This window comes from Aspergillus flavus, chromosome 7 (assembly GCF_009017415.1).
Source record: "Aspergillus flavus chromosome 7, complete sequence".
NCBI classification, from domain to species: Eukaryota; Fungi; Ascomycota; class Eurotiomycetes; order Eurotiales; family Aspergillaceae; genus Aspergillus; species Aspergillus flavus.
In genome coordinates, this window is record NC_092404.1 from 299,819 (window position 1) to 324,737 (window position 24,919).

Below are 24,919 nucleotides of genomic sequence, written 5' to 3' on the forward strand. Positions count from 1 at the left end.
CCTCTGAGGAAACCAGGTCATCGTCATGTGAGGCAGCTAACCCTTTATCGAATCCTCTCTCATGGCAAGAGACTTTTGATATGATGATACGGAAATCGCGAACGACAGAAGAAAGTTGCCAGTGTACCGATAGAGCACTGGAGCTACTCGATCAGGTCTTTATGCGAGATTGCGATACAATCGACCAAGTACACAGCCCATATTCGATTACCGCCAATGCCATAGGCGCAATTAAAAGCTTATCGTCTTTACGTAAAGAAACACACGGCCTGGAACACTTTGCAACGTGCGGCCATTGCAGACAGACACCGGGCTTAATGACCTTACTTGTGCTTCTCTCGGACCGCTTATCCACTAAACTCCAGCACATCCTCGAGATTGCCAACATTAGAAAGGATGCGCGAACTGGTCAAGCTCCGAGTTTCTCGAGCCAATATCCGCCAACGCTTGCAGAAGATGATAGGCCCCCACAATGCTATGGCCGAAGTTATACAGCTCAAGAACAAAACGAGGATATCAGAACGAAAGTCACATTGTTCTGTGAGGAGTTTACTCTCGACATGACAAAGGAGAAAGAAGCACTGGTTCTGACTTGGTCTCTGCTCGCCATTAAGCAACTACGAAGAATCGTTGCCATACTATGGGCCCGGGCGCAAGAACAGAATAGACGCGACTTTTCGGAAAATCTGGCACGGATTGGACACAAAATACATGCTTTAGATTCCGCTTTAAAGTCAACATTGACAGCTGACTCGGCACATGTCAATGGTCTCTAGTGCAGGGAATAAACCTCACAGGCAAATCTGGCTTCCACCACATAACATGCAGCTGGCTCGCCGATTCCCACTCTTGGAATGGATTAACGAGCTCAGCATCAAACTGAAAGTGTAACTTGCATAGGATGAGGGACATTTCCACAATCGCGAAGCTTTTATAGTGATTAGCTTCATCCAGATAATGCATCATGAAGTTCTCAACAAGTGCACAAGAGCCACACATAATACATACTTTCGACCGAGACATCCTCTTGGGCCGAGCGAAAAAGGCTGGCTAGCGTCTTTATTATCGGTACAGTTAGGGTCAAGCCAGCGTTCTGGTTTGAAGGTGTAAGGATCATGGAAGTAGCGGGCATCATGGGTGACTGTCCATGCGGATGTATATACCTCCACCTAAGAGATTAAAGATCAGTTCGGCCATCATATTGGTATTGGATCAGGATCGGGAAAACATGGATCACATTTCCGGGCACATATGTTCCTTTGACCACAATGCCTTGGGGTGGAGTATTCCGTGGGAATCCCTGAGATCCTGGCGGATAGATCCGTAGTCCTTCAGATATGACCGCTTGAAGATAAGGCAGTTGTAATGCTGTGGTCGAAGTTATTTCAGATAGGTGGTTGTAACGGGCTCGAATCTCATCGCGCAGCTTCTGATACGCATTCGGAGTTGAAAGTAAATGATATGTCACGGCAGCCAGAAAGGTAGCTACCGTTTCACCTCCAGCTATGCTTTCCCCCCCCCCCTTCCATGTCAACTACCATTCCGGGATATATAGACCTTGATACGGGGTGATTGCATACATACACAAGAGTGGACGCGTGTGCTGTCAGCTCCTCCATCTCCATTTCCTCATCTTCCACTTTGGCAATCAGGCGCGACATGAAGTCTGCACGAGGTGATGAACTCTGCAGCCGATGGGCGACTTTTCGACGACTGTAATTCGTATGTTTATTGCGAACACTGACGGTCAAATGTGGCAAGATGGTTTTCCCAATCGCTGCAATTAGTGGATATCGGCGTAAATTATCCAAAATAGTGATAAAATAAAGATGCTCCTCAATCATGTCACACCAGAAATGGGATTTCCCTGATTTACAATTAGTCGGAATACAGCAATAATCGAAGGGTGAGAGGCAATATTTGAATCTCCCTTACTGTTTTCAATACAATGGAACGATTCCCCAAACGCCATTTCGCCAAGGATGTCAAAGGCGAGCATCTCAAACCACTTGGTGACGTTAACTGTTGTCTGCGACCGAATCCCTTCGATGAAATCATTCACACACCCCTGAATTATATCCTCTTGCTCTAAAAGGGCTTTTGTGGAGAACGCAGCCGCGAGTGACTTCCTCATTCTACTATGAGTTTCCGGGTTGCGCTCACTTCCAATGCACAACGAGTTGAACCCGGATCCATAAATCTCATAGAACTCGCTCTTGACCAGAGGTGCGCTCTTTGGCTGATAAATTGCTTTCCAAGACTCGACAGAAGCAAAGGAAAGCTCGTTGGGAGAGATCCTCACTATGTCTCCTAGACGAAGTCCTGGATTAATGATGTTAGAATAAATAGGTGGATCAGTGAGCGCCCACCATGAAGTTTGTGTTGAAATTCGATGGCGCGATGAACACGGCCAGTGGAAGTATGCCACATTCGCCATATCTGAGGCCAATATGTTAGGATAGAGCTATTTCAAGGCCGTCTTAGAGATCTGAAAACTGACAAAGGAGGCTCTTGCCCAAAATGGGCCAGGAAACGAAGCGAGCGGGTGAAAGAATACATTGTAAATGGCGAGGTGAATCCAGTAAAGCGCTGTCAACTGTGTGGATGAACGCATAACCGGTTAGTGAATCGCTACTCACTTTACTTATGAATCAGCTTGCGAATCACTTACCGCCACAGCCAGACCTAACCATACTACGCGATCCATGGTGGCTATTGCCTCCAGCACGGCGTCAGATTGGATGCTACGGCTCAGACCTATGTTGAACATTCTGCTTCAAAATTGGATTCTTAATCGCGAGGAGTATTGTTTAATTCCGGTTTTCTGGTGATCTAGGTTAGACTTCAAAGGTTGATGGATCCGTTTACTTCGGTATTTCAGAATAGGGCAGGCTAACATACTCGGCGGCGGCCCAAATAGGCGTCCCCGCGGGCACTGCCCTAACTGGTATGTTCACTAGCCGAAGTAATTGACATTCGGACTTCAAGATCTACTTCTCTAAAATACATTGTAGGGTAAATACCTTCAGACGAACCTCGACCTTCAGACCTTACTATGGACTTATTCCCGAGAGACTATTTGTTCGCTGGGCTTGCCGTATTTATCTTCTGGTGGATAATTGATCACTCTCGTCACAAACAACGCTATATCCGAAATGTGCCAATTGTGGGCGGAAAGGCCAATCTCAAAAGGAATCGGCAAGAATTTGTAACAAATAGTTTACAAATTCTAAGGACAGGCTACGAAGAGGTAGAAGAACGAGCAAACGTATCCCTTTAACTTCTCTAACCCCGTTAACTCGAATTTCTAGAACAATGGCGAGCTATTTTATGTACCAACGCCTATAGGAGAGCGGTTGATTATCCCTGGACGATACCTGGAAGAGTTGAAATCGGCAGATATGGCGGTTGTGGACTTCCAAGCCACTTTCCTTGAGGTAGATGATCATTCTCCGAGCAGTTGTGATGACCTTGCGGAATGGTTAAAGAAAATAGATGTTTGAGGGCGCCTACACTACACTCGGAACCCATTCTCGGTTGCTGCCCCAGGTAGTCCGTGCTCAATTAAATCAATACCTTCGTAGGTTACAAGGTCTCTTCGGGGGATTCAGGCTAACTTGAAATAGCGGACGTCCTTCCAGAAATTCAATGTGAGATTAGAGATTCAGTCACGGAACTATTTCCTCCTTGCCAAGGTTAGTTAAGGTAGCTCTGCAGATACATAGAGAAATCCCCTTCAACGCGATTACTGAGTGTTTCGCGAAATCAGACTGGACAGTGATCAACGTCACTGAGTTGATGGCCGTGCTTGTTGCCCGCGTATCAAGTCGCATGTTTGGTGGCCCAGCGTTGAGTCAAAACCGCGAATGGATTGAGGCTTCGCTTCGTTTCGCACATGATGGATTCAACGCAGCCCAAAAACTGAAGATGTGGCCAGACACCTTGAAATTCATCGGACAGCATTTCATACCCGAGGTGCGCTCTATCAAGAATACATATAAACTTGCCGAAAGAGCAATCATTCCCCTTCTCGACGAGCGTGAAGTCGACAAGAGCAAGAAAGCACATGACCTTCTTACCTGGATGTATGATCAGGCACAAGGGGCAGAGAAAGATAAAAAGTTCATTGCTGGAACGTTACTCAAGGTCAGCTTCGCGGCATATCATACGAGCGCAGCAGCTCCAACCCAACTTCTTTTTGATATTGCAGCGATGCCAGAGCACATCGCGCCGCTTCTTGAGGAATATCTATCGGCGCCCCGTGATAACAACCAGAACATTTCGGTCAAAGGCTTCGCGCAGATGGTTAAATTGGACAGCATAATGAAGGAGAGTCAGAGATTCAATCCGCTACTATTGTGTATGATTTTCCGATTTCATTGCAATTCGTTCATTGCTCACGGCGACTGTAGTGACATTTGAACGCATCATTAAGCGCGACTTTACTCTTTCAGATGGAGTGGTCATCCCCGCGAACACCTGGATTGGCTGTGCGGCACAAGCCATTGGGATGGACCGAAAGCTTTATCCCGACCCCGATACGTTTGATGCGTTCAGGTTTGTCGCCAAAGAGGAAGCGACAGCCACTTCCACTTCGGTACCAGCTACCAAAGCTCACTACACCTCGGCCAACCCAGGCTCAATGGCATTTGGGTACGGCCAGCATGCTTGCCCTGGTAGATTCTTCGCCATGATGGAAATCAAGGCTATCATCGGAGAAATTTTGAGCCGTTTTGAGATGAGATTGGCGGATGGGGAAATGAGGCCACCTAGTGTCACTTTCGAAACTCAACATCTGCCCCATCCTGCTGGTAAAGTCCTATTTAAACGGAGAAGGCGCACATAGTCCGACATAATAGAGCAGGCCTGTATCTATTTATATGTATGGCATTATTTGCTAATGTTCTCATGAGGCTTTGAGTATAGACGCAGCCACAGCCCCCATCAAATTTCCGACTAGTACTAATATCTTTAAATGTTTCCAGAAGAGTGATATTTCGATAAGGGAGTGCATAGGGAAGGAAAACGCAAAGTAACGAGGTAGACATGAAAAAAGATGTGGATTTACTTCAGGGCAACTTCAAAATAATCATTGTATTTCCTAAAATGTATAACATGATTACACCGACAAAAGCCAACAGATGTCTACTACGCACTTAATCTCACCCGAACACCATTCGACTCTCTTCTTGGAACAGGTACGAAACAATCCTCTACCATATCGACATCAGTACGATCCGTTTCGAAAAGCTGCATTCGGTCCCCCAGTCGCCTGATCAATATCCCAATGCCCATGTATAGCTCGGAATAGGCAAGGCTAATATAAAAGGTCAGTAACCTAAATCATAATTTCACGCATCGGGTGAGAAATTTACTTGATCCCAATGCATTGCCGACTGCCTCTAGAAAATGACAAGATATATTTGTCCAAACCCCGATGGAGCTGTCCATCCTGGTCAAACCAGCGTTCTGGTCTGAATTCGTGTGGATCAGGGAATAGCTCCGGGTTGAGATGAACCAGTACGGCGGTCATACCAACAGGAGTCCCAGTAGGAATTTCCCAGACCTTTTCCTCTATGGTATCATTCGTTTTTTTCTGTCGGAATATCATAGGAGCCTTCGAGTTAATACGTTGGAGCCGAGTTGCAACTCCAAATGATAAGCGAAGTCCCTCTTGAATGACTGCATTGTATTCCATTCTACTCAAATCAGCGCATGGGTCGAAAATACTCATGTTTGAGGAAACTTATCAAATAGGGCAAGGCCTCCAACTCGCGACAAGAAGGCTTCTCATATCTGTTCGGCATGGTGGCTGCAAGCTCTTTCCTCAATTTTGATAGGATATTTGGATTATCCAAAATGAAGAAAGTCGTTGCGGTGAGAGCTAACATCAAATATCGGTCAGAATCTTCTATCCATATTGTGAAGTGAAAACCCGTCACGTACTCCAAGCTGTAGTTTCGGTACCTGCACCAATAACTATCTGACCCTCCTGCCACATCCGACCGGGATGTTTCTCTGAGTCTGGAATATCGGAATGGAAAAGTTCATGAAAGATGGTAGACCCGAACGGAGAGACATTTTTGTCTTTGACTGGCAAAGCACTTTGGTCTTGCCAAATTTCGGAAACCTTTTTCTTCATGCTCTGGGCATTTGACATCTATCAATAATGTCTTCCTCAAGAACCACTTCTCAAGACAAAGCCCGCCGCTTACCTCTTGCCAACGAAGAAATACTCCTGTTTCCGGTGACATTCTGGACAGAATATCTCTGAGTATGACGCAGTGTGTTAGCAATCTTTCCGTGCCAATCCAAGCGGGCCTAAAATTGAGCTCTTTGCGCATACATGGGGATGCTCCTCAAGACCGGGAACAAGATTGGAAAATGTCTGGCCCAACTCCCCATACGGGTTCCTGCTAGGATTGCCTCGTGAAAGTTTGGAGTGAAGTCCGGATTTTCGAGAAAGCGCGAGGATTCTGCAAAGGCATACTGGGTCACAATGTCAGTTGTCATGCAGCTGAATGCCATTGTCAAGTCGACGAATCCAGTCGACTCGACGACTTCCTCAATGCGACTAATGAGTTTATCGACAGCTGAATAGATCACAGGCTCCAGTTTAGTCACTGCGGCTTTAGAGAAGAATGGACTCAACGCTCCTCGTCTCATGCGATGTAGGTCATGTGAAACAGCACCAAACACACTCTATATAAACGTGATCAGAGCCCGTTTCCTGGTAAAGACCGATAGATCGTACGGGGTAAGAACGAGCGAACATACATCCGGGATTCTACAGTGACAAATGACATCTTAGGACTTATTTGGGGATTTTTGCATAGTGCTAAAGTGCTCTTACCCAAATTGACCCGTCGCATAGGCATATTTATCGCGGGGCTTACCTGGCCCCGGATATAACTCCTCGATGAACCCAGGGTCATTGATATGAAGCTCGTGGGGACTGATGCGAACAATAGGACCTTGATATGAGCTATGAGTAGGTAGACAATCGTATATAGTAGTATGAAGACTAACCGTATTTCTTATGCATGTGGCCAATTTCAAATGTATACTGGCCGCCTTTGATGGCATCGAAGTAGAATTCGTAAGCGCTGGTGGCGGCTGCGAACTTCGGCCCCGGGAATCTGGCCAGAGGATGCCATGCCAAGCGATAAATAATAACCAACACCCGGATGATGATCCAAAGGCTCAGTGCAAGAAGAGACAGCGATATTAGAGTCATGGCGAGACGGATAACGAGGAAGAGCGGTACACCGTTCTCGATGGGCGAGTGGGGTACTCGCAGGGCCCTTATTAAGGCGCTTAATCATGATTATTTGTTATCATAATTTGTTATTTTCTGAAAGAGAGGAAAGGGTACCGGGCATTGGGCCACGTCCATCGCTATCGACCAATCGGTAGGGTTAGATCAGTTGGTCCCTCGGTGGCCGCTAAATTAGTATGCTGGCGCACATAATCTCGGCGACACTCTCATTTGAGACGCATCTAGACCATGAATTGCAAGGCTACATTTAGCCGCAGGACCCGTAATAATATGGATACACCACCCAACATCCTTTTGATGCCAATTTTGATTCGCCATACCAGTATGGCATCAATGCAACTATCTGATGCCGATATTCCCAGCTGTGCTGGGAAAACCGTGGTGATCACAGGTAAGCGTTGATATTACGAAAAAAACAGCACTTGCGCATGTTAGTATCTAAGATAAATGGCATAGGAGGAAGCTCAGGGATTGGCTGGGCGACAGGAAAGATCTTTGCTTCTCACGGTGCTCGTGTCTTTCTCCTAGATGTACGGGCACCACAGGAAGGCCTTCCTCTGAATTCTCAGTATATTGAGTGTGACATTACAAAATGGGCAGATATTTTGGCCGCTTTCGAAATAGCAGGAGATGTGATCGACATCCTTGTGGCCAATGCTGGTGTCTCTGAAGAGGTCAACTACTTTGAAGATACATTCGACTCCGAGGGCAAACTGGTTGAGCCTGGTTACAACGTGATCGAAGTAAACCTTCGGGGGACCATAAATGTTATCAAAGTCGGACTTAGCATTATGAGACTCAGAAAGACCGCTGGCAGTATCGTGATTACAAGTAGCGCGACGGCATATTCCCCAGAATATTCATTGCCGGTCTATAGTGCAACGAAATTAGGCGTGGGTTCTAATCCCCCTTGATATAGCCTGGATCCACCTATGCTAACTGTAGCGCCCTGGCAGCTCATTGGACTCATGCGTGCTCTTCGGGCAACACTTCCACTGGACAACATCACAATCAACACTGTTGCTCCAGCGGCAACGCTGACGGGGCTTATCCCACCCGAACTAGCCAAACCTATTATTGCCATGGGTCTTCCGACAAGCTCTGCGGACTTCGTTGGTCTTGCTGTAGCATACTCCGCAGTGGCCCTCGAGACACGACAGGTTGAGCTATATGGAAAAGACCCCGATACCGCTACTGTAGAATGCAAAGGCCGTTGGAACGGCCGCACGATTCTGACACTGGGTGACCGGTACACTGAGCTTGAGCAGGCTATCTCCGACCTTCGTCCCCAATGGTTTGGTGTAGACAACGCTACATTGACAAGAATGCAACAGAAGGCAACAGATTTTAGATAGCCAGTTCTATAGAGGTTTACAATTTGTCGGCAACAATTCCCTATTTTAGATTACCTGTCGTGTTCTGCGGTGGAAGTCTAATTTGGAAAACGGCGAGGCGAGCTGCGCTACTTCAATCTAGCTAAAAATCCGCATGTCTGAGTTCGTAAACAGCCCCAAGTCCATATTAGAGTACCAGCACCTCAAGCCTCCTTCTCGGTGCGGCTTTTAGTAGTAAAATGGCTGGCCAAATATTTGAGTCACTTCAAATCATATGATAAATTAATCGCTATTCTGACCCAACACGAGGCTCGAACCTTACCATTCTATCTTTATCGGATATCCAGCTGTCAAGGCTCACAATGCTTCAACGGCTTTGGGCTCTATCAACCTCAGCTATCAAGCTACCGTTTCAGCCCTTCTCCTTTGGGGCTCCCAGAGACCTTCTTATAGAGAAGGACAGACGGAGCATGCCCTGCCTTGCAAAGGAAGCTCCGCCTCCGTCAGCATTTTCTGCTACTATTCATCCTCTCAGCGATTCTGTTTCCACTGAGGTCGACAACTATTTCCTTCAAAATTGGACTTTCCGAACCGATAATGAACGAGCCAGATTCCATGCTGCAGGGTTCTCTCGTGTTACATGCTTATACTTTCCTATGGCAATGGACGACCGTATTGGATTTGCCTGTAGAATGCTGACAATTCTTTTTCTCATTGACGGTACCTATTAGGCTCAGCACTCGTTTCATGGGGCCATATCTAATGATCAACTTGCAGACCTACTTGAGGAAATGAGCCTCGACGAAGGATCCACCTACAATGAAAAACTTATATCCATTTCCCGGGGCGACGTTGCCCCCAACCGAACTATTCCTGCCCAATGGATTATGTATGATCTATGGGAAGACATGAGAGCCTGTGATCATGTCCTTGCGGATGAACTGTTGGAACCAGTGTTTACATTCATGAGGGCGCAGACGGATAAAACCCGGTTGACCACCCATCAGTTTGGGGAGTATCTTGACTATCGCGAAAAGGATGTCGGACAAGCGTATGTACTTCTCAAAACACCAGTATTTCCTTCAGGATAAAAGCCCAAACTAATTGCATACGTAGTCTACTTTCCGGCCTGCAGCGCTATACCATGAAGCTCTACCTTACCGAAGAAGACCTGCGTATGGCTGCACCCGCTGAGCGCAACTGCGCCAAGCACATTGCAATCCTCAATGACATTTACAGCTGGCGAAAAGAACTACTGGCTTCTAAGACGCTTCATCATGAAGGCGCTGCCATTTGTTCCTCTGTACAAGTATTGTCTGAGGTGACTGCACTTAGCCACGCCGCCACGCAGCGGGTCTTGTGGACCATGTGTCGCGAGTGGGAATCGGTACATAAACAGCTCGTGGCTGAAGTGGCAGGAACAGGGAGCCGAGACCTCTTGGATTATATTCACGGGCTTGAGTTTCAGATGAGTGGAAATGAGCGCTGGAGTGAATCTACTCCTCGTTATCATTTTTAGCTCGCACGCACCTCGTGCTGCCCTAATCCTATCCTACAATTTCAAGGTTGTATGGGTCCAGCGTTATTATGGGAAACCATGCTCTACGAATGTTCTTTCACCTTCATGTTCTGTAATTGTCTGCCAGTCCTTGAGTATTGATTCAAATCAGGCTTGGTATTTTGAGGCGCAATACACTAAAAATAAATCTGCATCTTAACTGGGAATCGGCGCTGTCTGGATTAAGAAGCGCCGAGGTAGTGTGGAGCCCGGTACGCAGACAATTGACACTAGTACAATTGAATTATTATAGCGTCTGACCTCGGGGCATCAGGTAGACGATTATCCTCCGATGCCAACACATGCAGGATATATTTGAAATGGGTGAGGACACGGTAGACCTGAGAGTTGGCAATACAGATTACATGTTAGGGATAGAATGTCCAAGTCACGAGCTTATCGCCATATGGTGTTTTGGTCGAGTGGTGTTGAGATTATAATAATATGAACAGACATCTTGCAGGTGACTGGAGCTACTACACTCTGCCGAATTGTAAGCTTCCCCACAGCAAGCGACTACTATAGTATTTAGCCAATTCCAATCCAGTTTTATACAAGAAAGTGCTTCGAACATCAGAACTACATACACTTCAAACTAAGGTAGTGCTACAGCATCCTCACCCGCCAGAAAGAATACAAGTTTATAAGCACAACACCAGCTGAAAGTTATCTAGAGTTCCTATCCTGCTGGGTTGGCGATAGTGGTGTTGTATCAAGCTGTGCAGACTGGTCGGAATTCAAATCGTCCATGGGAACGTATCTTCCAGGCAAGCCTTGGATACCAATACTTGCAGGCATCTTGTGTGAGTATGTGTTCGTTCTATTTTGGTATTCCCGCTCGCTATCACTGCTCGTTCCTTTTCGAGCCTGGACACTGCGCTGCCACCGCCGCACCAATGGTGCCAGACCGGGTAACGAAGCGCTAATAACACCAGTCGCTCCTTCTTCACAAGAATTAGTTTGGGTTAGCCGCATAGAGAATGCTAGACTTACCCAGTACTCCAATCAGTAAGGAGTTTGCGTTTGACCCTGAAGCAATCAGTAAGAGATGAGACTACTGAGATACTATATCTTTTAAGTTTGCACATACATGTAGGATCGTTGCTGAATGTAGCATCAAGAAGAATCGGCAATCGGACAATGCTTACTATGCAGCATCTTTCACGGAATTGATGTCAGCAAGTATCGAAATGTAATTCCAAGATAAGGTTGTTTACTTACGCTGAGCCCATAGCAAGAATGCCTCCAACCATGAACTTGCGTTGCCGGTCCATCTGTAATGTCCATAGCCCAGACACTCCCAGAGAGAACGTAAGAATGTCCGACACAATATTCAAAGCTGTACATGCAAGGCCCCTTGGGACTAAGTTTGGACATTCTCCTTTCGGTACGGGCTTCCCTACAGCCGCATTCGCTTGTGTCCACCAGTGCGAGATAGGCGTACAGATGAATATGTATGAGAAGATGATCGCGATCGACGAGCATATCACGTATCCCATGACAGCATAGACGAAGACTCGGAACCAACGTCGCACTGTATTCTGCACAAGGAATATTCTCTTGTACAATGATAACAGGGAGAGTTTGATTGCAAACATGGCAACCGCCCAAGTTACCACCGAGGCATAACCGGCCTGCAGGAAGATTTAGCTTGTTAGTCGTTGCCTGCGGTGCAGCGCGAATTGTTCAAAATCGCTCACAATCCAGTATTTCCGCAGATTGGGAAGAGGATTAGGATCTGTGAGTAAAATGTCCTCCATGTGGCGACCTGCGCCCCAGTGAAAACCTAGCCTTCGTCAGTTAGGTTGTCAAGACTGATCCGACGATAACTAACAAAGGCATGTCTCAATACAGAGACCGATAGTGAGAATCTAGGTTTATTAGGACTCCTTCGCACTTTTCGGCATCGAGCGCTTACCAGTCCCGCTGACAAGAATAATTCGTCAAGAGAGAAGCCCCTCTTGACCAGACGCTGGGAGTAGGAGCGCACCAAGAATATAACCACTGCAATGACAGTCAGAACTATTGAAGCTGCTGTCATTCCAGGGCCTTTGTTCTCTTTGGCTCCCATGTTTACCGTTAAATGAGGAAATTCATTCGATATCGTAACAGCATCAAGGAATCACTCTCGCAGCAGAGAGGGGTTGCCAGACCCTCATTCATAAGCAGGCTTCAGCTGGCGCTTACCCCGTTTTTCTGCACGCTAGGCAGGGATGTTTTGGAATGGAAATACCACCTTGGGGCCATCGTCATATTTCCAAGGCGTCCGTAGTGCTGACTCGTGCGTCTGATATAATCAAGTTACGGCTTATGCCTTACTTCTCACTAATGCAATATTACGGCCGAAGGGTGGTGTGACTAGGGCTATTTAATATATCTTCCATCATTTTCTTCTCCGCCGAGACCTCGGGCCAAGAAGAACCCTTGCTCAGCAAGCCTTTCCTGTTTTTTTTTTTTTTTTTTTTTTTTTTTTTTTTTCCTTTAATCTAATTTAATACGACCCCTTTCTTCGGTAGAACACTTGCTAAATATTCAAAAAACAATTTACAGCTGTTTATTCCTTGTTCAATTGCATTCATACTCACGCATTATAAGTTACTTTCGCCTTCAGCTTCGAATTGTACTCGGCTCCTATGGCAGGGCTGTGGCTAGGTTTGGGTTTCACAGCTGGCAAGTCCAGTAAGTGACATCCAGTCTGCAGGCACATCGCCATAATTCCTGATCATTTGAAGTCGCTATTACGCTCTGGTCTGCTATCACCGCACCTTTCCGTGGCCAAACAGGTGGCGCTACAGCCTACAAGCATGTGGCCATTACATTTGCTCGGTCGTTCTTTGGAACTGCTTCTATCGAACAAATCCAGTAAGCTCATATATTTATTTTAACACATGTCGCAACTATGGCCTTTCGACCGATGTGAAGAGCTATTATTAAGCCTGCATAAGGTACATTCTTCCACCAAAGTCAGCCCATAATGCTTACAAGGCTCTAATGCATTCTCAACAAACCACACCCAATATTGTCCGGCTACATGATGGAACTGAAGCCTTCTGGATGGGCAACCCTGATGCCGAAAAATTAATCATATACTTCCCTGGCGGAGCTTACTGTATTCCCGCATTGCCGGGACATTTCGATCTTGTCAATGCACTTGCCACCGATCTCAAGAAAAATAATCAAGATATTGGAGTCCTCTTCCTGGCCTATGACCTCGTGCCTCATGCTCAATGGCCCCGGCAGCTCGCGCAAGGCGTAGCGCTTGTCCAGTATGTCATAGAAGTCCTAGGCAAGCGACCATCAAACATTATTCTTCAAGGTGACTCTTCAGGTGCTCATCTTGCACTTGCAGTTCTGTCCCATCTTACTGAAGGCCATCCGCATAACTCGATACCCAGACTGTCTCTATCGGAAAATCTTCGCGGCGCACTTCTTTTATCGCCATGGATCGATTTCGGCACGGACCACGAAAGCTTCCGCACAAATGCGGACAAGGATGCTATCTCGGCCGAGTCTCTCGGTAGATGGGCTGAGGCGCTTTTCGGAGATACTAAGATGGACAAGTATACTAATCCTACTGATGCGCCGACAGGCTGGTGGAAACTTCTGCCTGTGGAAAAAATCTTTATTGGCGTTGGCGGAGATGAGGTTCTTTTGGACTCTATTGTCAGTCTGGCACACAAAATGAAGGTATGTTTTGCTTTGTTTAGAATATGAATCAGTATTGTGCACTGCTCACGTCTTCAATGAATAGACCGAACATCCAGACGTGCTGGTCAGTCGTGTTCCTCGGGAGTTTCATGTCGAGCCCATCACAGATTTTGGGTTGGGACTTTCCCCTGGCGTGCAGTATCAAGCCATGGCTGCTTGGTTGAACCAAACCTTTTCTCAATAGCGATGGGTAATTTTGTTTTTGGAATTATGGAGGAAGTACATAACTGTCAGTTTCAATGTAGATACTAGTATAATCTGCACATTAAGACTGAGACATCCAGACAGTATACATTAGTCAAATCCGACTGCCACTGAATCGGCTCTCGTGATGACAGGAAGTCATCCCAGCAAGACGGATCTCATCTTTGAAAAGACATACCGATCAACCTGACTGGTTTACTATATATATGGGTAGAAACTCAATTCTGGAGGCATCGATATCACCGCTTTAGGAAAGATGCATTAGCAAGGCAAGCTTTCCGCAGCGAAAGCTAACACTATCTCTAGGTGTAAGCCCGCGGGCAGCCAAACGGGCTTTGTCGCCGGAAGGAAAGATGGATTCAAAGGATTTATGGTCAGGAGCACCATCCTGGCATCTTGAGTCAGAATTAGTCGTGTACTAACTCAATATACCCGGCAGTGCTCTACGAAACGCGTCGCGGGATCATTAGGGCGAGCACGAAGGCATTGAACGGTCGATCTGAGGTATGAAAAAGAGGCCTGATTTACAATGGAATACTGTGGTAGGGTGCGTTAAGATCGTTTAGTGGGACCAAACACCCTGGAAAAGCACCCTGACCGGCCTCACCGTCCATACCGCTTCCTAAAAAAATTAGGATTTGAAGCCTTAGAACCACTCACTAATTTACGATCTTAACCTTTTCTAGATAGTTTGATCCCATTGACATCAGATTATACCTAGTCAGGCCACCTAGATGTCTACAGAATAGTGGCATTCTCAGATAAGCCTAGATCCCCTAATAAATCAGTTATTCTATAGCACACGGCAGAATACTTAGTGACTCTCCTTTGGCAAACACGTCACGTCTCCACTCCAACAGTACAGTGGTAGGGTGCCTAAAAATAGAACCACTGTAGCAACTTGAAAGAGTATCACCCGTCCGTCTCAGATCCTATTATATTTTGTATCTAGCTGGCAAAATCCGTAGAAGGAGACGGGATCAGCACGATCTTTTCGCACTCTGCCACAGTACATTGAGTCCGTGCATAAATTAGGGCTTACGATCCTTCGGGGTCTCCAAACAGGAAGTCAGCAGACCTTGACCCCTTAATTAGATAAAGAGACTTGCATGTAGGAACTTCGAGTTCAACTTGGGTACCTCCTTCGACAAATTAGAAAATATGAAGGGACTTAGTCTTGGGCTTGCGCTTCTTGCGCCTTTAGCCAATGCGGTAGCAGCGCCCACGGCAGATCTCGGATACACGATCCATCAAGCCGCAGTCGAGGTGTGTATGTCCGAACGCTTCAGTTTCATATTCTTGTCTAAGTTGAGCGATAGAGCACCAAAGATGGCATGCGATATCTCAATTTCACAAATCTCCAATACGGAACGAGCCGTCGTTTCCAGCCTCCTATTCCCCCACCGGTGAACAGAACCATACAGACTGCAGGGGCATACAACATTCGATGTCCGCAGGGGCAGCCGGCATGGCTGAGTCTGTTCGGGCAGCCGGTTGGAAACCTCACGGGAGTACCTCCAGTCACAATAGCAGACCTCCCTCCCGTCGATCCCAGCACCAGTGAGGACTGTTTGTACTTGGACGTCTTCGTGCCAGAAGACGTTTTCCAAGCAAAGGGGGATTATAAGTCTTCAGTAGTCATTTGGATTCACGGCGGAGGATACGTTGGGGGATGGAAGTCTCTGTATGGCCCTGGACTCGGTCTGATGGAGACGGCGAAAAAGGAAGGCCGTGATGTAATCTTCGTTTCTATTAATTACCGCTTGGGATTATTTGTGAGTGGCCATTATCTTGAACTAATTCTGCCATTGAATACTAACTGTTTCCGTCGACAGGGATTCCTGGCCGATCCTGATTCTAGTGACATTACGCGCAATCTAGGGCTACAGGATCAGTTGTTTGCATTAAAATGGGTTCATAAATACATCCACCTCTTTGGTGGCGACCCCAATACCATCACCGTGATGGGTGAGTCCGCTGGAGGAGGCTCGATCATGTACCATCTCACCTCTGGCAATGCCTCCTATCGACCATTATTCCAACGGGCCATTGTCCAGAGCCCTTTCACCATCAATATTCCTGCCAGAATGCAGAGGAGCACATTGCAAGAAGTGTACCAGCGAGCAAATGTGACTTCTTTCGAGGAGTTGAAAGGTCTATCAACGCAGGCATTGCAGACTGCCAATGCACTTGTTGTGGGCAATGCAAAGCCATATGGAACATTTGTTTTCGGTGAGTAGAATACTGGTCATTTATTAGGCTGGACTCAGTTAACCCCATGAAGGCCCAGTCAGTGACAAATATTACCCGGACTACCCTCCAGTTCTTCTGAATGAGGGTCACTACCTTGATGATGTTTCGGTCATGGCAGGGCACAACACAAATGAAGGCGTATTATTCGCGTCTCCATTTGTGAAAAACGATGAAGATTACGCAAACCTCGTTGCGAGCCTATTCCCCGGCATCTCATCTACAGCTCTGTCCATAATAACAGACAAATTGTACCCGAGTAATCTCGGCGGCAAATACGGGTATGTGGACCAGACGGGCCGTGTGGCATCTACTATTGGGGAATCCCTCATAAGTTGCAACGAGTACTTTCTCGGAGAGGCATTCGCACGCAGTAATACCAGCTTCCGGTACGAATTCAGCGTTCCCCCGGCAATCCACGCTGTAGACCTTTCGTATACCTTTTACAATCCCCGCGAGGCGACATCTGGCGTGAATATTACTCTTGCGGGGATAATGCAGAGGTATTTTGCGAACTTCATCACAACTGGGCAGCCTTATTCTCATCATCCAACCGACTTCCCTGCGAATGATATGATTCAGAATTTCAACATATCTAGTGTTGGACGGATGAAGGACAGTGTGTCAACCAAGCGATGCAAATGGTGGCAGAAGGCAGGTTTCCGATGATTGATGTTGCTGGAACAAAAGTAGTACTTTCATGTTTTAGCGGATCATGATTATAGTGCGTCAAGACAAGATGTAAATTTCAAGCACACCCAAGATAGGGCATGTTTATAACACAGACATAACTTGAGTATCATACTAACTTTCATATTGTAGTATATATGGTGTGCTAGTGACATTGACTATGGACTTCTATTGAGAAATTGAAATATATCCCTCCCTTGCATCATAGTTCTCAATAATGATATTACTATACCCGGTGGTACAGCTGCTAAAAAAATAAGTTGGGCATCTGCTTGATCACGCCCGAAACAAGGATTGAACATCTACAGTAGGCTATGATCTACTTTCTAGGTAGAACTCTGACGTTAAGTGGTGGCTTCTCCCAGAGTTTATGCATCCGTGAGTCTGCCTGCTAGTCGAGCCTCTCATCGACCAATTCCAGGTCAAAGCTGAAAATAATCTTTGACATGATAGCTTACAGGTCCATCTAACCGAAGCTATCTAGTCCATGCTAGTTAGAAATCTATTATGAATTGATTTGAAGATAGAGAGACTTACCCCCGATTCATGCATTACCGTTAACCCAAAGTGAACGGTTAGGACGCCACGAGATCGTCGGTCTTGCTAGATCCAAGTCATTGGTCCGGATTGAACTCCCAGGGATTAGAGAACCTCGATGGCGACATGCTCGCTGCAAAGGGGCTGGCTGATACGATCATCTTTGTGTCATGATATATTATTTGGGCCCGTTTTCTTTCGTGCCTGGGGATAATGTACTCCTTCTGGGACAAATCGACTATCTATGGTGCTACCACGAGGTACAACTCGAGGTAATGTGAACGGCAACGGTGGATACAGAATGCACCTCCGCCTGGAGACCGCGCATCAGTTGTGCGTCCTTCGATAGATAATACGTTATGCAGGAAACAAGGGTGAGGTGTCGGACGAGTTGGTACAGATTCAAAGTTTGAACCGGACATCATAACCCGGTTGCCTGTCTATATTTATTGCTTCTTTTAGAGCGTACTTGAATAACCCATAACTTTTCACACTACCCGGTGGCGAGAAGATTATTTATGGTACCCGGGTAGGATATCTGGCCTCCTAGGTATAGAATCACAGTTAACCCTTCTACGTCGTGGGTTGTTCTGGCCAATGAAGTTACTTTATTTAGTCTCAGGCTTTTGCACCGTTTTTAGCTCCACGAGTCTTGGCCAAATCATTTCCTAATTAGGCAATGCAGTGACAATCATCCAGAGTGGTGATACTACCTAACCAACGAATAATATACAAGATGAGGGAAATTATAGGTCGAGCAGGACCCTGTCTCAGCTCTAGCGCTTTACATTACTTCGTTGCCTGAATCGGCTCCACTTCTTCGGTGTTCCCCTTCCACCAGCGCCAAATAGCCTTGCACCAAAACCAGGTCTCCATGGTCCCAAAACAACATAGGATTCCAATGACAAATGCTTTCGTTCCTTTGCTCATTCCCAGCGCATCAAAGTTGAAAGCCGGGTACTGAGGTGGTTCCTGCGAGTCCGGTTTGGATGAGCTTGTCTGCTTGTTCGCGAGTGGGAAACTTGTCGAGAAGGATCTGAGAGGGACTGAAGATTCTCGATATGTAAAGGGACGTGATATGCTTCGAGTGAGGAAAATACCATTTCGACGAGTTGCATATAGTGGCAGAAGAGCTCGTGTAGAGATTGATGACATAATTGTTATTTGAGTAGGATGAGGTGAAGTGAAGGCGTATTTTCTGGTTTTCAATGTTGCTTAGGGTATTTGTGAGACTTGATGTATGATGAGTTGCATAATTATGGAATTTATATGAAGGGAATAGTCAGATGACGCGGAGGTCCATCGCCGGACAGTTCGTATTCCTCGACGATCACCGTAAGCAACGGAAAATGTGCTAAACCTGCATATAAATACAAGCTAACCCCCAGGTGAGTCCAAAGTATCGTAAAGCACCTTCCAGCATATTCAGAAACATGTTCGTCGGATATCACCGTTTAATATCGGCAACAGAGGGTTTCCTGTCATCAGCGTCAAAGAGAAACGCATCCACACTTCCTGCACCCAACTCAAACCGCGTTATACCTACTGAACCTCGAAACAACTCGTCGACATTAGTAGACCCTGCACAACTAGATCAAACCCTGACCCTCTCTGACGGCCGCACCCTCGGTTTTGCCGAATACGGCTCCCCACACGGAAAACCACTTCTTTATTTCCACGGCTTACCCGCTTGTCGTTATGAGATCGACTTCCACGAGCTGGGTCTCCGGCATGGCGCCCGGATCTTCGCCCTTGACCGACCTGGAATGGGGCTGTCAGCGTTTCAACCAAACCGTCAACTCCTTGACTGGCCGGCCGACGTCAAAGATTTCACGGGCAAACTAGGTCTAGTCGAGTATCGGGTTCTTGGTGGCTCCGGTGGAGGTCCGTACTCACTTGTGTGTGCAAAGGCCTTACCTAAGGAGAGCCTGAAGGGTGTAGGGGTACTCGCTGGATTTGCGCCCCTTGAGGCCGGTACGCAGGGAATGTCTCTTCGTTCACGGATCCTGTGGAACCTGGGAAGATGGTTCTCAGGTCTTGGGCGACTGTACACTGATTGGACAATTGTACCTGCTGCTCATCATCCAGACCCGAAGGTCCTGGAGGAGTTACTCGCGAAAACGGTGAAGAATAATTTCAACGAAACGGACTCGTCGGTCTTTGAGGATGAGAAGATCCTCAAGCATGCAGCTAAGATTGTGCGGGAGAGTTTTCGACAGGGGTCTCAGGGATATGTCCAAGAGTGTAAGATTCTTACAAGGCCATGGGGCTTTGACCTACGAGAAATTGACTTCTCTGGAGTTCGGTTGTGGTACGGTGATAACGACCGGCACACTCCGATTCAAATGGCTCAATGGATGGCGGATAGGATCGAGGGATCGGTCTTGACGGAGTGGAAGGGCTACAGTCACTTTACTTTTACTGATGATCATACTGAGGAAGTTGTGAGAGGCATGCTAGAATCATAAACTTAATGTGGAGTAGGATATTTGATGTATAGTATAGTGGTCATTCATAGAATCTCTACTCTTTCTTATCGCGGACTGATGACTGCATATCATGTTTTGGATGAATATATACCATAAAAAATGCACCTAGTGAGGCACTCTAGTACTACTGCATGTTGTTCAAGAGGTATTCCCATAATATGTATTGAATCAGTAAGGTGACATGTTTCGATGCCATTGTACTATACTACCGAAATAGGAAGGTGGAATGTGGGACTCGTGATAGCTGACTAAGGCCAGCGCTGGGCAACCAATTATGTACATACCACGGCATAGCTGAGTCAGGCAAGGGTTATGCACGATTGAGTCATCGGGGCAGGTTCTGGAGTCTGGACCGAGGTTAAGTCAAACATTGACTAACCCTGCAGGTGACCCCCATGAGCCGCCCGATCGAGCAAAGTCATCTGCCTGGGGTTCCCTGCAATCAGATGGAGCATCACCTGCGGGCGCTGATAAGCATCAATAGTTCCAGTGACGCAAGCTATGTTCAGGAGGCTGGTTTTTATGGGCATACCTGCGAAGTAAAAAATGTTGAAGAAAATCTATCAATTTAGAGTGTATCTTTCCAAGTATTTTACATATTTGATTAGATTTTATTTTCCGTCGCCCTTCACGTCATAATCCATCCAAGTCGGCGTCTCTGTTTGTTAACCTGGATTTCCGTAGTGCTGACGTGATGGCCAATCACAATGCCGGGTGGCTGGCTGTGCCTGAGGCAGTGGATCAGATTGACGGCGAATCCCAATGCGGCGATCGCCATCCAACTACTCATCGTCTCCCGTTATTCAGGATGAAGGAAACAACCATGGTTCCAAAGTGGCGTCAGGGGGCGTTCGGCGAGCAGGAATAAGATTCCCCCTCGCAGTCACGATAAGGGAGGCCGATCGTCATAGGATGGCCGTTTATCATCTCCTCCCGGAGCATGACTGCCGGAGTCAGCATCGCCTCGCTCGGTCCTCGTGCTGCGGAGTCAATATGATATGATATGAATGCTATCTCCTCTTTCTCCGCTTCTTCTCCTTCTTCGTTTTCTCCTTAATCTCGTCCAGGAAGAAAGGTCGATCAACGACTTGCGATCGCTCCACATTCCCCAGCGTCTATTGTGTCTATTTTTGGGTTGAATGAGCAACATTGCCGGGCCATTCAGGGACTATCGATTGTTCCATGACTCCGTGGAAGCCCAGACATTGGTGACTCAACCCCAAGGCCTTCTCCTCTCGCAGGGTCCCTGTTCTCCATCCAACTCCGGTCCCCGGGGCTTCCCTCTCACTCTTAATAATCCCTTCCACCTCGTTCCTGCCTTTTCTGCTAAGTGGCGGCAACAACCTTCACCATTCAATTTGACAGCTTGATCTGCCGACCTTAATATCAACCTCACCCCATCGGTTCACTCACGTCTCTTCCTCCGTACCGTCGTTATCAGTCATCTACACCTCGTTGAACTACACAGTCATCATGTCTGACTCCAACGACCTTCGTCATAACGGTACCGCGGCCAAGAGGGTCTATAACCACAAGTCCAAATGGGCCTACGGTGGCCGAGCGGCGCTCCCGCATCGCGATGTCTCTCTCTCTGACCCAGTGACTCGTCCAGCGGCACCTCAGACTCACTCCCTGAAGTACGTTGTCATACAGTCTCATCCAACTATTCATCAAAACTGACTTCTCGAAAGGTATTCCCGTCTTTTGCAGCTTGACCGAAAGGCCAAGTCCAACCAGCTAGCGACCACCGCCAAGTCCACCCTGCGACGTGACATTCGGGAGGCCCTGGACAGCGGCCCATCCGACTCCTCCACCGCGGAAGACGTTGAGGAACCCTCAGCCGCAAAGGATATTCTAGGGCACCTTCAGGAGGAGGATCTGTTAGAACCATACCAAGTGTCGGGACAGACAATCCTCTCTGATGCGATAAGCAAGGCCGTAGAGAAATTTGAGACACGAGAAACCGAGAAGCTGGTCGAGGAATACGAAATCATTACTCGGGAGAGTGAGATCGCTACGGGCTATCTCGCCGATGATGATTTCGAGCTAGTCGACCATGATCACGCAAGGCTGTGAATATTCTGATGCTGTATATTTTTCTCGGTTTATCTTGCGATATGTCTTAATGCCACAAGCGTCGGTTATGGAGTTGATTAGAATTTGCCCCTTCTCTTTGGCGGCTGTTTCATTATGTTTTCGTTTGTCTACATGAGACTTTTGTTTTTGTACCTTTGATACCGGTGATGATGGGCTACGACCTGGATTTTATTATTAGACTGTTCATACTCATACCCTCAGTTTGATGTTCTATTCCTGTGAATACGTGATGATTATGAACAAATCAATATTTGGTTTTACATCCTACAATGCTACGTTTGTAGGATATAAGCGTAAAATAAAAGAAAGACAGTGTAAAGACTCCCAAATTCATCTCCTTGAGTTGGAAAAAGCGGCTGGATTCACCAATGAATCTACTTGTCAAAGACACATCATAGTGTAGTATAGTACGAGGGAGTCATATTGAGTCTCTGGCCTATGTGAGACTACTTCGTATTTATACTTTGTGAGCAATATATATTACGTTCTGCCCCTGCATATTGCCAGTCACCGCCATTTTTTATTGCCATCTCCCAAATTGTTGCTAATTTTCTGTCCAACACCAAATTTATGCCGGTAAAAATGGAAAGAAAATAACATATCGTAAAATAAAATGAAATGAGTCCAGATAGGTGAATAATGGAGGATGAAGGGGAACCCCGTTGCCAGGGTAAGCGTACTAGGGCTGCCAGATTTGTTTACCATCACCGATCGGGAATGGTCAAGAATTCGCCGATCGAACGAATGTCAATCAGTTACGCCAAATCTTTCTCTACCTTTCTGTCATCCCCCCTCACGCGCGCGTTGTGTTTAGGACATTTTCCCTTCCATCATTCAAGATGGACAAACGATCAGCAGAAAGTCCGATGGACTTCGAATGGCAGACAAGGGCGCCAGGCGATGTGACTTCACCCTTCTATCAGCTCAGCATGCAGCATGACAACCAGAAGAAACGTGCGGCCTCCATGCACTCCGCCCATCATAATCATTGCTAATTTAATTTTACTCCGCACAGGACCCCATCGCGTCTTCGAATCCCCCGGAAAGAAACAGATGCCGGCCTTGCGCGAACCCAATTCACAGCCTTTCCTCTTCTCCCAGCCGCGATCGCAGGACCCTCCTGGCACCCCGAAATCCCTCTTTGGCCAGTCCGCATTCATGACCCCGCGCAAGTTTGATGTCGATTTCTCGTCCGGCGCAGAAAATATGTCGTCCCCTGAGAACGCGGACAACGAGGATACGCCAGAGCCGCCCATGAAGTCGGGCCATCGAAATTCATTATTCAACATGTACGGACGTTTCGCACCGAGTCCCGGACGGGGCGAGATTCCTCGTCTGAACCATTATTCCAATGCGTTGGCTCGCCGGGTACAGAAGAGAAGGCGGAGGGACAAGGCATTAGATATGCAGTTTCGCAGGGAGAGTGATGATGAGAGTGACGACGAGCATGTGTCAGGCAACAAGCAGAACCAGAAACAGGGGCACGTTCAGGGGGAGGCTCAGCCGGCATCGCGTATGAATTCTTTCTCGGATTTTTTCGCTTTGCTCGAGGCGCACCCCAACGTTCCGAGTATCCTGTCCTGGTGGGCTCAGTTGATCGTCAACTTGTCTTTATTCTCGCTCGCTGTGTATGTGGTGTTTGGTTTTGTGTCGGCTATTCGGGCAGAGTTCGAGCAGGCGGCGGAAGAGGTGTCCGATACGATATTAGCAGAAATGGCGACCTGTGCGAAGAGCTACGTGGATAACAAATGCGGTGGCGGAGACCGACTTCCAGCCTTGGAGACAGTATGTGAAAACTGGGAACGCTGCATGAACCGGGACCCCGCGAAGGTTGGTCGGGCAAAGGTGTCGGCACATACCATGGCGATTATCATAAACAGCTTCATCGACCCGATTAGCTGGAAAGCGATTGTATGTCCTCTTTTCCTAAACCCCGCATAGACAAGCTGCCACGGCTAATGCTCCCCAGATGTTCTTCCTCGCCACCATATCGACAGTCACCGTTGTCAGCAACTGGTCTTTCCGCTCGTTCAGAAACCGTTATAATCAACACGAGTATACTCATCCCTCCGCCCCTAGCTTTCCTCGGCAACCATCCGGACAGCACCACCCTTCGTTAGGCCCCTCCCAGCCGTCCTACCAGCACTCCGTTGGGTTTAACTACCAAAGCCATGCACCGAGTCTTGATCATAAGAAAGAAACACCCTTGATGCTTGAAGACTCACCTACCCGGGACTTCGTGAATGAGCGGAGCCGCACTCGAGAAAGCCGCATGCGTACCCCAAGTCCCACCAAGAGAGATAGGAAGTTGTTATAATTTGTGGGGTGACAAACGTGTGTGTATAAAATTGCATTAGCGGAAGGATTCCGGCGTTTATTGTTTATTTCAAACTGGGGTTTGGACAAAAGATTGTGTTCGGTCTTTGATAGGTTCTCGTCCACTGGCGTTGCACGATGGAGCACATAACGTCAGTTTCTCTACTTGTATATATAGACATTTTTGGCAACGATGTGCATTACTATTTCTACGAGCAGCTGGTCTCAACCATATGAAGATCTATATGATGACACAGTACTCATGTATCCATGGAAATGATTATTACTTGACTGACACGAATAGGAATCGCAATATGTCCGTACGCTACAAACCCTGATCGTGTGCCATATACATGCACCGAGCAGCCATGGAAATGAACCTCAAAGTGGTGATTGTTTACTTTTGAGAGACATAATATACATGAATCCACCCGAAGAGACACATCCATGCCGATAC

At 47.1% G+C, this 24,919-nt stretch overlaps 11 protein-coding genes across 11 annotated transcripts; 8 read left to right on the forward strand and 3 right to left on the reverse strand.

Moving 5' to 3' along the window:
- Positions 1 to 762: 762 nt before the first annotated feature.
- Positions 763 to 2,614, reverse strand: F9C07_2063894 (cytochrome P450; the record flags this gene model as incomplete). Its single annotated transcript, XM_071508692.1, has 6 exons — positions 763 to 928; positions 1,009 to 1,169; positions 1,238 to 1,534; positions 1,581 to 1,835; positions 1,877 to 2,464; positions 2,501 to 2,614. 6 exons carry the CDS (start codon positions 2,612 to 2,614, stop codon positions 763 to 765), a joined length of 1,581 nt encoding a protein of 526 aa, XP_071366817.1.
- Positions 2,615 to 3,055: 441 nt separating this feature from the next.
- Positions 3,056 to 4,846, forward strand: F9C07_2062078 (cytochrome P450 monooxygenase; the record flags this gene model as incomplete). The annotated part of the gene is made up of 6 exons (XM_071508659.1): positions 3,056 to 3,250; positions 3,312 to 3,437; positions 3,496 to 3,580; positions 3,627 to 3,695; positions 3,770 to 4,360; positions 4,413 to 4,846. The coding sequence occupies 6 exons, from the start codon at positions 3,056 to 3,058 to the stop codon at positions 4,844 to 4,846; spliced, it is 1,500 nt and encodes a 499-aa protein (XP_071366818.1).
- A 302-nt stretch (positions 4,847 to 5,148) lies between these two features.
- On the reverse strand, positions 5,149 to 7,237 carry F9C07_2200579 (cytochrome P450; the record flags this gene model as incomplete). Its single annotated transcript, XM_071509488.1, has 9 exons — positions 5,149 to 5,317; positions 5,376 to 5,682; positions 5,747 to 5,911; positions 5,947 to 6,145; positions 6,216 to 6,270; positions 6,347 to 6,702; positions 6,742 to 6,787; positions 6,854 to 6,974; positions 7,030 to 7,237. 9 exons carry the CDS (start codon positions 7,235 to 7,237, stop codon positions 5,149 to 5,151), a joined length of 1,626 nt encoding a protein of 541 aa, XP_071366819.1.
- Positions 7,238 to 7,603: 366 nt separating this feature from the next.
- On the forward strand, positions 7,604 to 8,634 carry F9C07_2200580 (short chain dehydrogenase/ reductase; the record flags this gene model as incomplete). The annotated part of the gene is made up of 3 exons (XM_071509489.1): positions 7,604 to 7,670; positions 7,736 to 8,110; positions 8,225 to 8,634. The coding sequence occupies 3 exons, from the start codon at positions 7,604 to 7,606 to the stop codon at positions 8,632 to 8,634; spliced, it is 852 nt and encodes a 283-aa protein (XP_071366820.1).
- Positions 8,635 to 8,710: 76 nt separating this feature from the next.
- On the forward strand, positions 8,711 to 10,485 carry F9C07_1834709 (isoprenoid synthase domain-containing protein). The gene is made up of 3 exons (XM_041295027.2): positions 8,711 to 9,333; positions 9,391 to 9,664; positions 9,730 to 10,485. The coding sequence occupies exons 1-3, from the start codon at positions 8,976 to 8,978 to the stop codon at positions 10,130 to 10,132; spliced, it is 1,035 nt and encodes a 344-aa protein (XP_041149873.1). The 5' UTR covers positions 8,711 to 8,975; the 3' UTR covers positions 10,133 to 10,485.
- Positions 10,486 to 10,837: 352 nt separating this feature from the next.
- F9C07_2229158 (uncharacterized protein) lies at positions 10,838 to 12,242 on the reverse strand (the record flags this gene model as incomplete). Its single annotated transcript, XM_041295025.1, has 7 exons — positions 10,838 to 11,115; positions 11,165 to 11,200; positions 11,262 to 11,329; positions 11,393 to 11,805; positions 11,872 to 11,957; positions 12,006 to 12,042; positions 12,090 to 12,242. 7 exons carry the CDS (start codon positions 12,240 to 12,242, stop codon positions 10,838 to 10,840), a joined length of 1,071 nt encoding a protein of 356 aa, XP_041149874.1.
- A 562-nt stretch (positions 12,243 to 12,804) lies between these two features.
- On the forward strand, positions 12,805 to 14,063 carry F9C07_2229159 (esterase; the record flags this gene model as incomplete). Its single annotated transcript, XM_041295028.2, has 4 exons — positions 12,805 to 12,850; positions 12,904 to 13,033; positions 13,117 to 13,858; positions 13,923 to 14,063. The coding sequence occupies 4 exons, from the start codon at positions 12,805 to 12,807 to the stop codon at positions 14,061 to 14,063; spliced, it is 1,059 nt and encodes a 352-aa protein (XP_041149875.2).
- Positions 14,064 to 14,625: 562 nt separating this feature from the next.
- On the forward strand, positions 14,626 to 17,402 carry F9C07_1835353 (Alpha/Beta hydrolase protein). The gene is made up of 4 exons (XM_041295029.2): positions 14,626 to 15,349; positions 15,403 to 15,858; positions 15,919 to 16,315; positions 16,368 to 17,402. The coding sequence occupies exons 1-4, from the start codon at positions 15,245 to 15,247 to the stop codon at positions 17,000 to 17,002; spliced, it is 1,593 nt and encodes a 530-aa protein (XP_041149876.2). The 5' UTR covers positions 14,626 to 15,244; the 3' UTR covers positions 17,003 to 17,402.
- Positions 17,403 to 18,993: 1,591 nt separating this feature from the next.
- On the forward strand, positions 18,994 to 20,028 carry F9C07_5256 (Alpha/Beta hydrolase protein; the record flags this gene model as incomplete). The annotated part of the gene is made up of 1 exon (XM_041287341.1): positions 18,994 to 20,028. One exon carries the CDS (start codon positions 18,994 to 18,996, stop codon positions 20,026 to 20,028), a length of 1,035 nt encoding a protein of 344 aa, XP_041149877.1.
- A 1,494-nt stretch (positions 20,029 to 21,522) lies between these two features.
- F9C07_5257 (uncharacterized protein) lies at positions 21,523 to 22,125 on the forward strand (the record flags this gene model as incomplete). Its single annotated transcript, XM_041295030.1, has 2 exons — positions 21,523 to 21,686; positions 21,741 to 22,125. The coding sequence occupies 2 exons, from the start codon at positions 21,523 to 21,525 to the stop codon at positions 22,123 to 22,125; spliced, it is 549 nt and encodes a 182-aa protein (XP_041149878.1).
- An 860-nt stretch (positions 22,126 to 22,985) lies between these two features.
- F9C07_5258 (putative nuclear envelope protein Brr6) lies at positions 22,986 to 24,463 on the forward strand (the record flags this gene model as incomplete). Its single annotated transcript, XM_041295031.1, has 3 exons — positions 22,986 to 23,100; positions 23,162 to 24,057; positions 24,116 to 24,463. The coding sequence occupies 3 exons, from the start codon at positions 22,986 to 22,988 to the stop codon at positions 24,461 to 24,463; spliced, it is 1,359 nt and encodes a 452-aa protein (XP_041149879.1).
- Between the last annotated feature and the right edge of the window lie 456 nt (positions 24,464 to 24,919).

Coding starts and splice junctions, on each gene's coding strand:
- F9C07_1834709 (XM_041295027.2), top strand. CDS start 8,976: ATGCTTCAACGGCTTTGGGCTCTATCAACCTCAGCTATCAAGCTACCG. Junction 9,334..9,390: donor AATTCTTTTTCTCATTGACG/GTACCTATTAGG, acceptor ATCAACTTGCAG/ACCTACTTGAGGAAATGAGC. Junction 9,665..9,729: donor GAAAAGGATGTCGGACAAGC/GTATGTACTTCT, acceptor TTGCATACGTAG/TCTACTTTCCGGCCTGCAGC.
- F9C07_1835353 (XM_041295029.2), top strand. CDS start 15,245: ATGAAGGGACTTAGTCTTGGGCTTGCGCTTCTTGCGCCTTTAGCCAAT. Junction 15,350..15,402: donor TCCATCAAGCCGCAGTCGAG/GTGTGTATGTCC, acceptor GTTGAGCGATAG/AGCACCAAAGATGGCATGCG. Junction 15,859..15,918: donor ATTACCGCTTGGGATTATTT/GTGAGTGGCCAT, acceptor TTCCGTCGACAG/GGATTCCTGGCCGATCCTGA.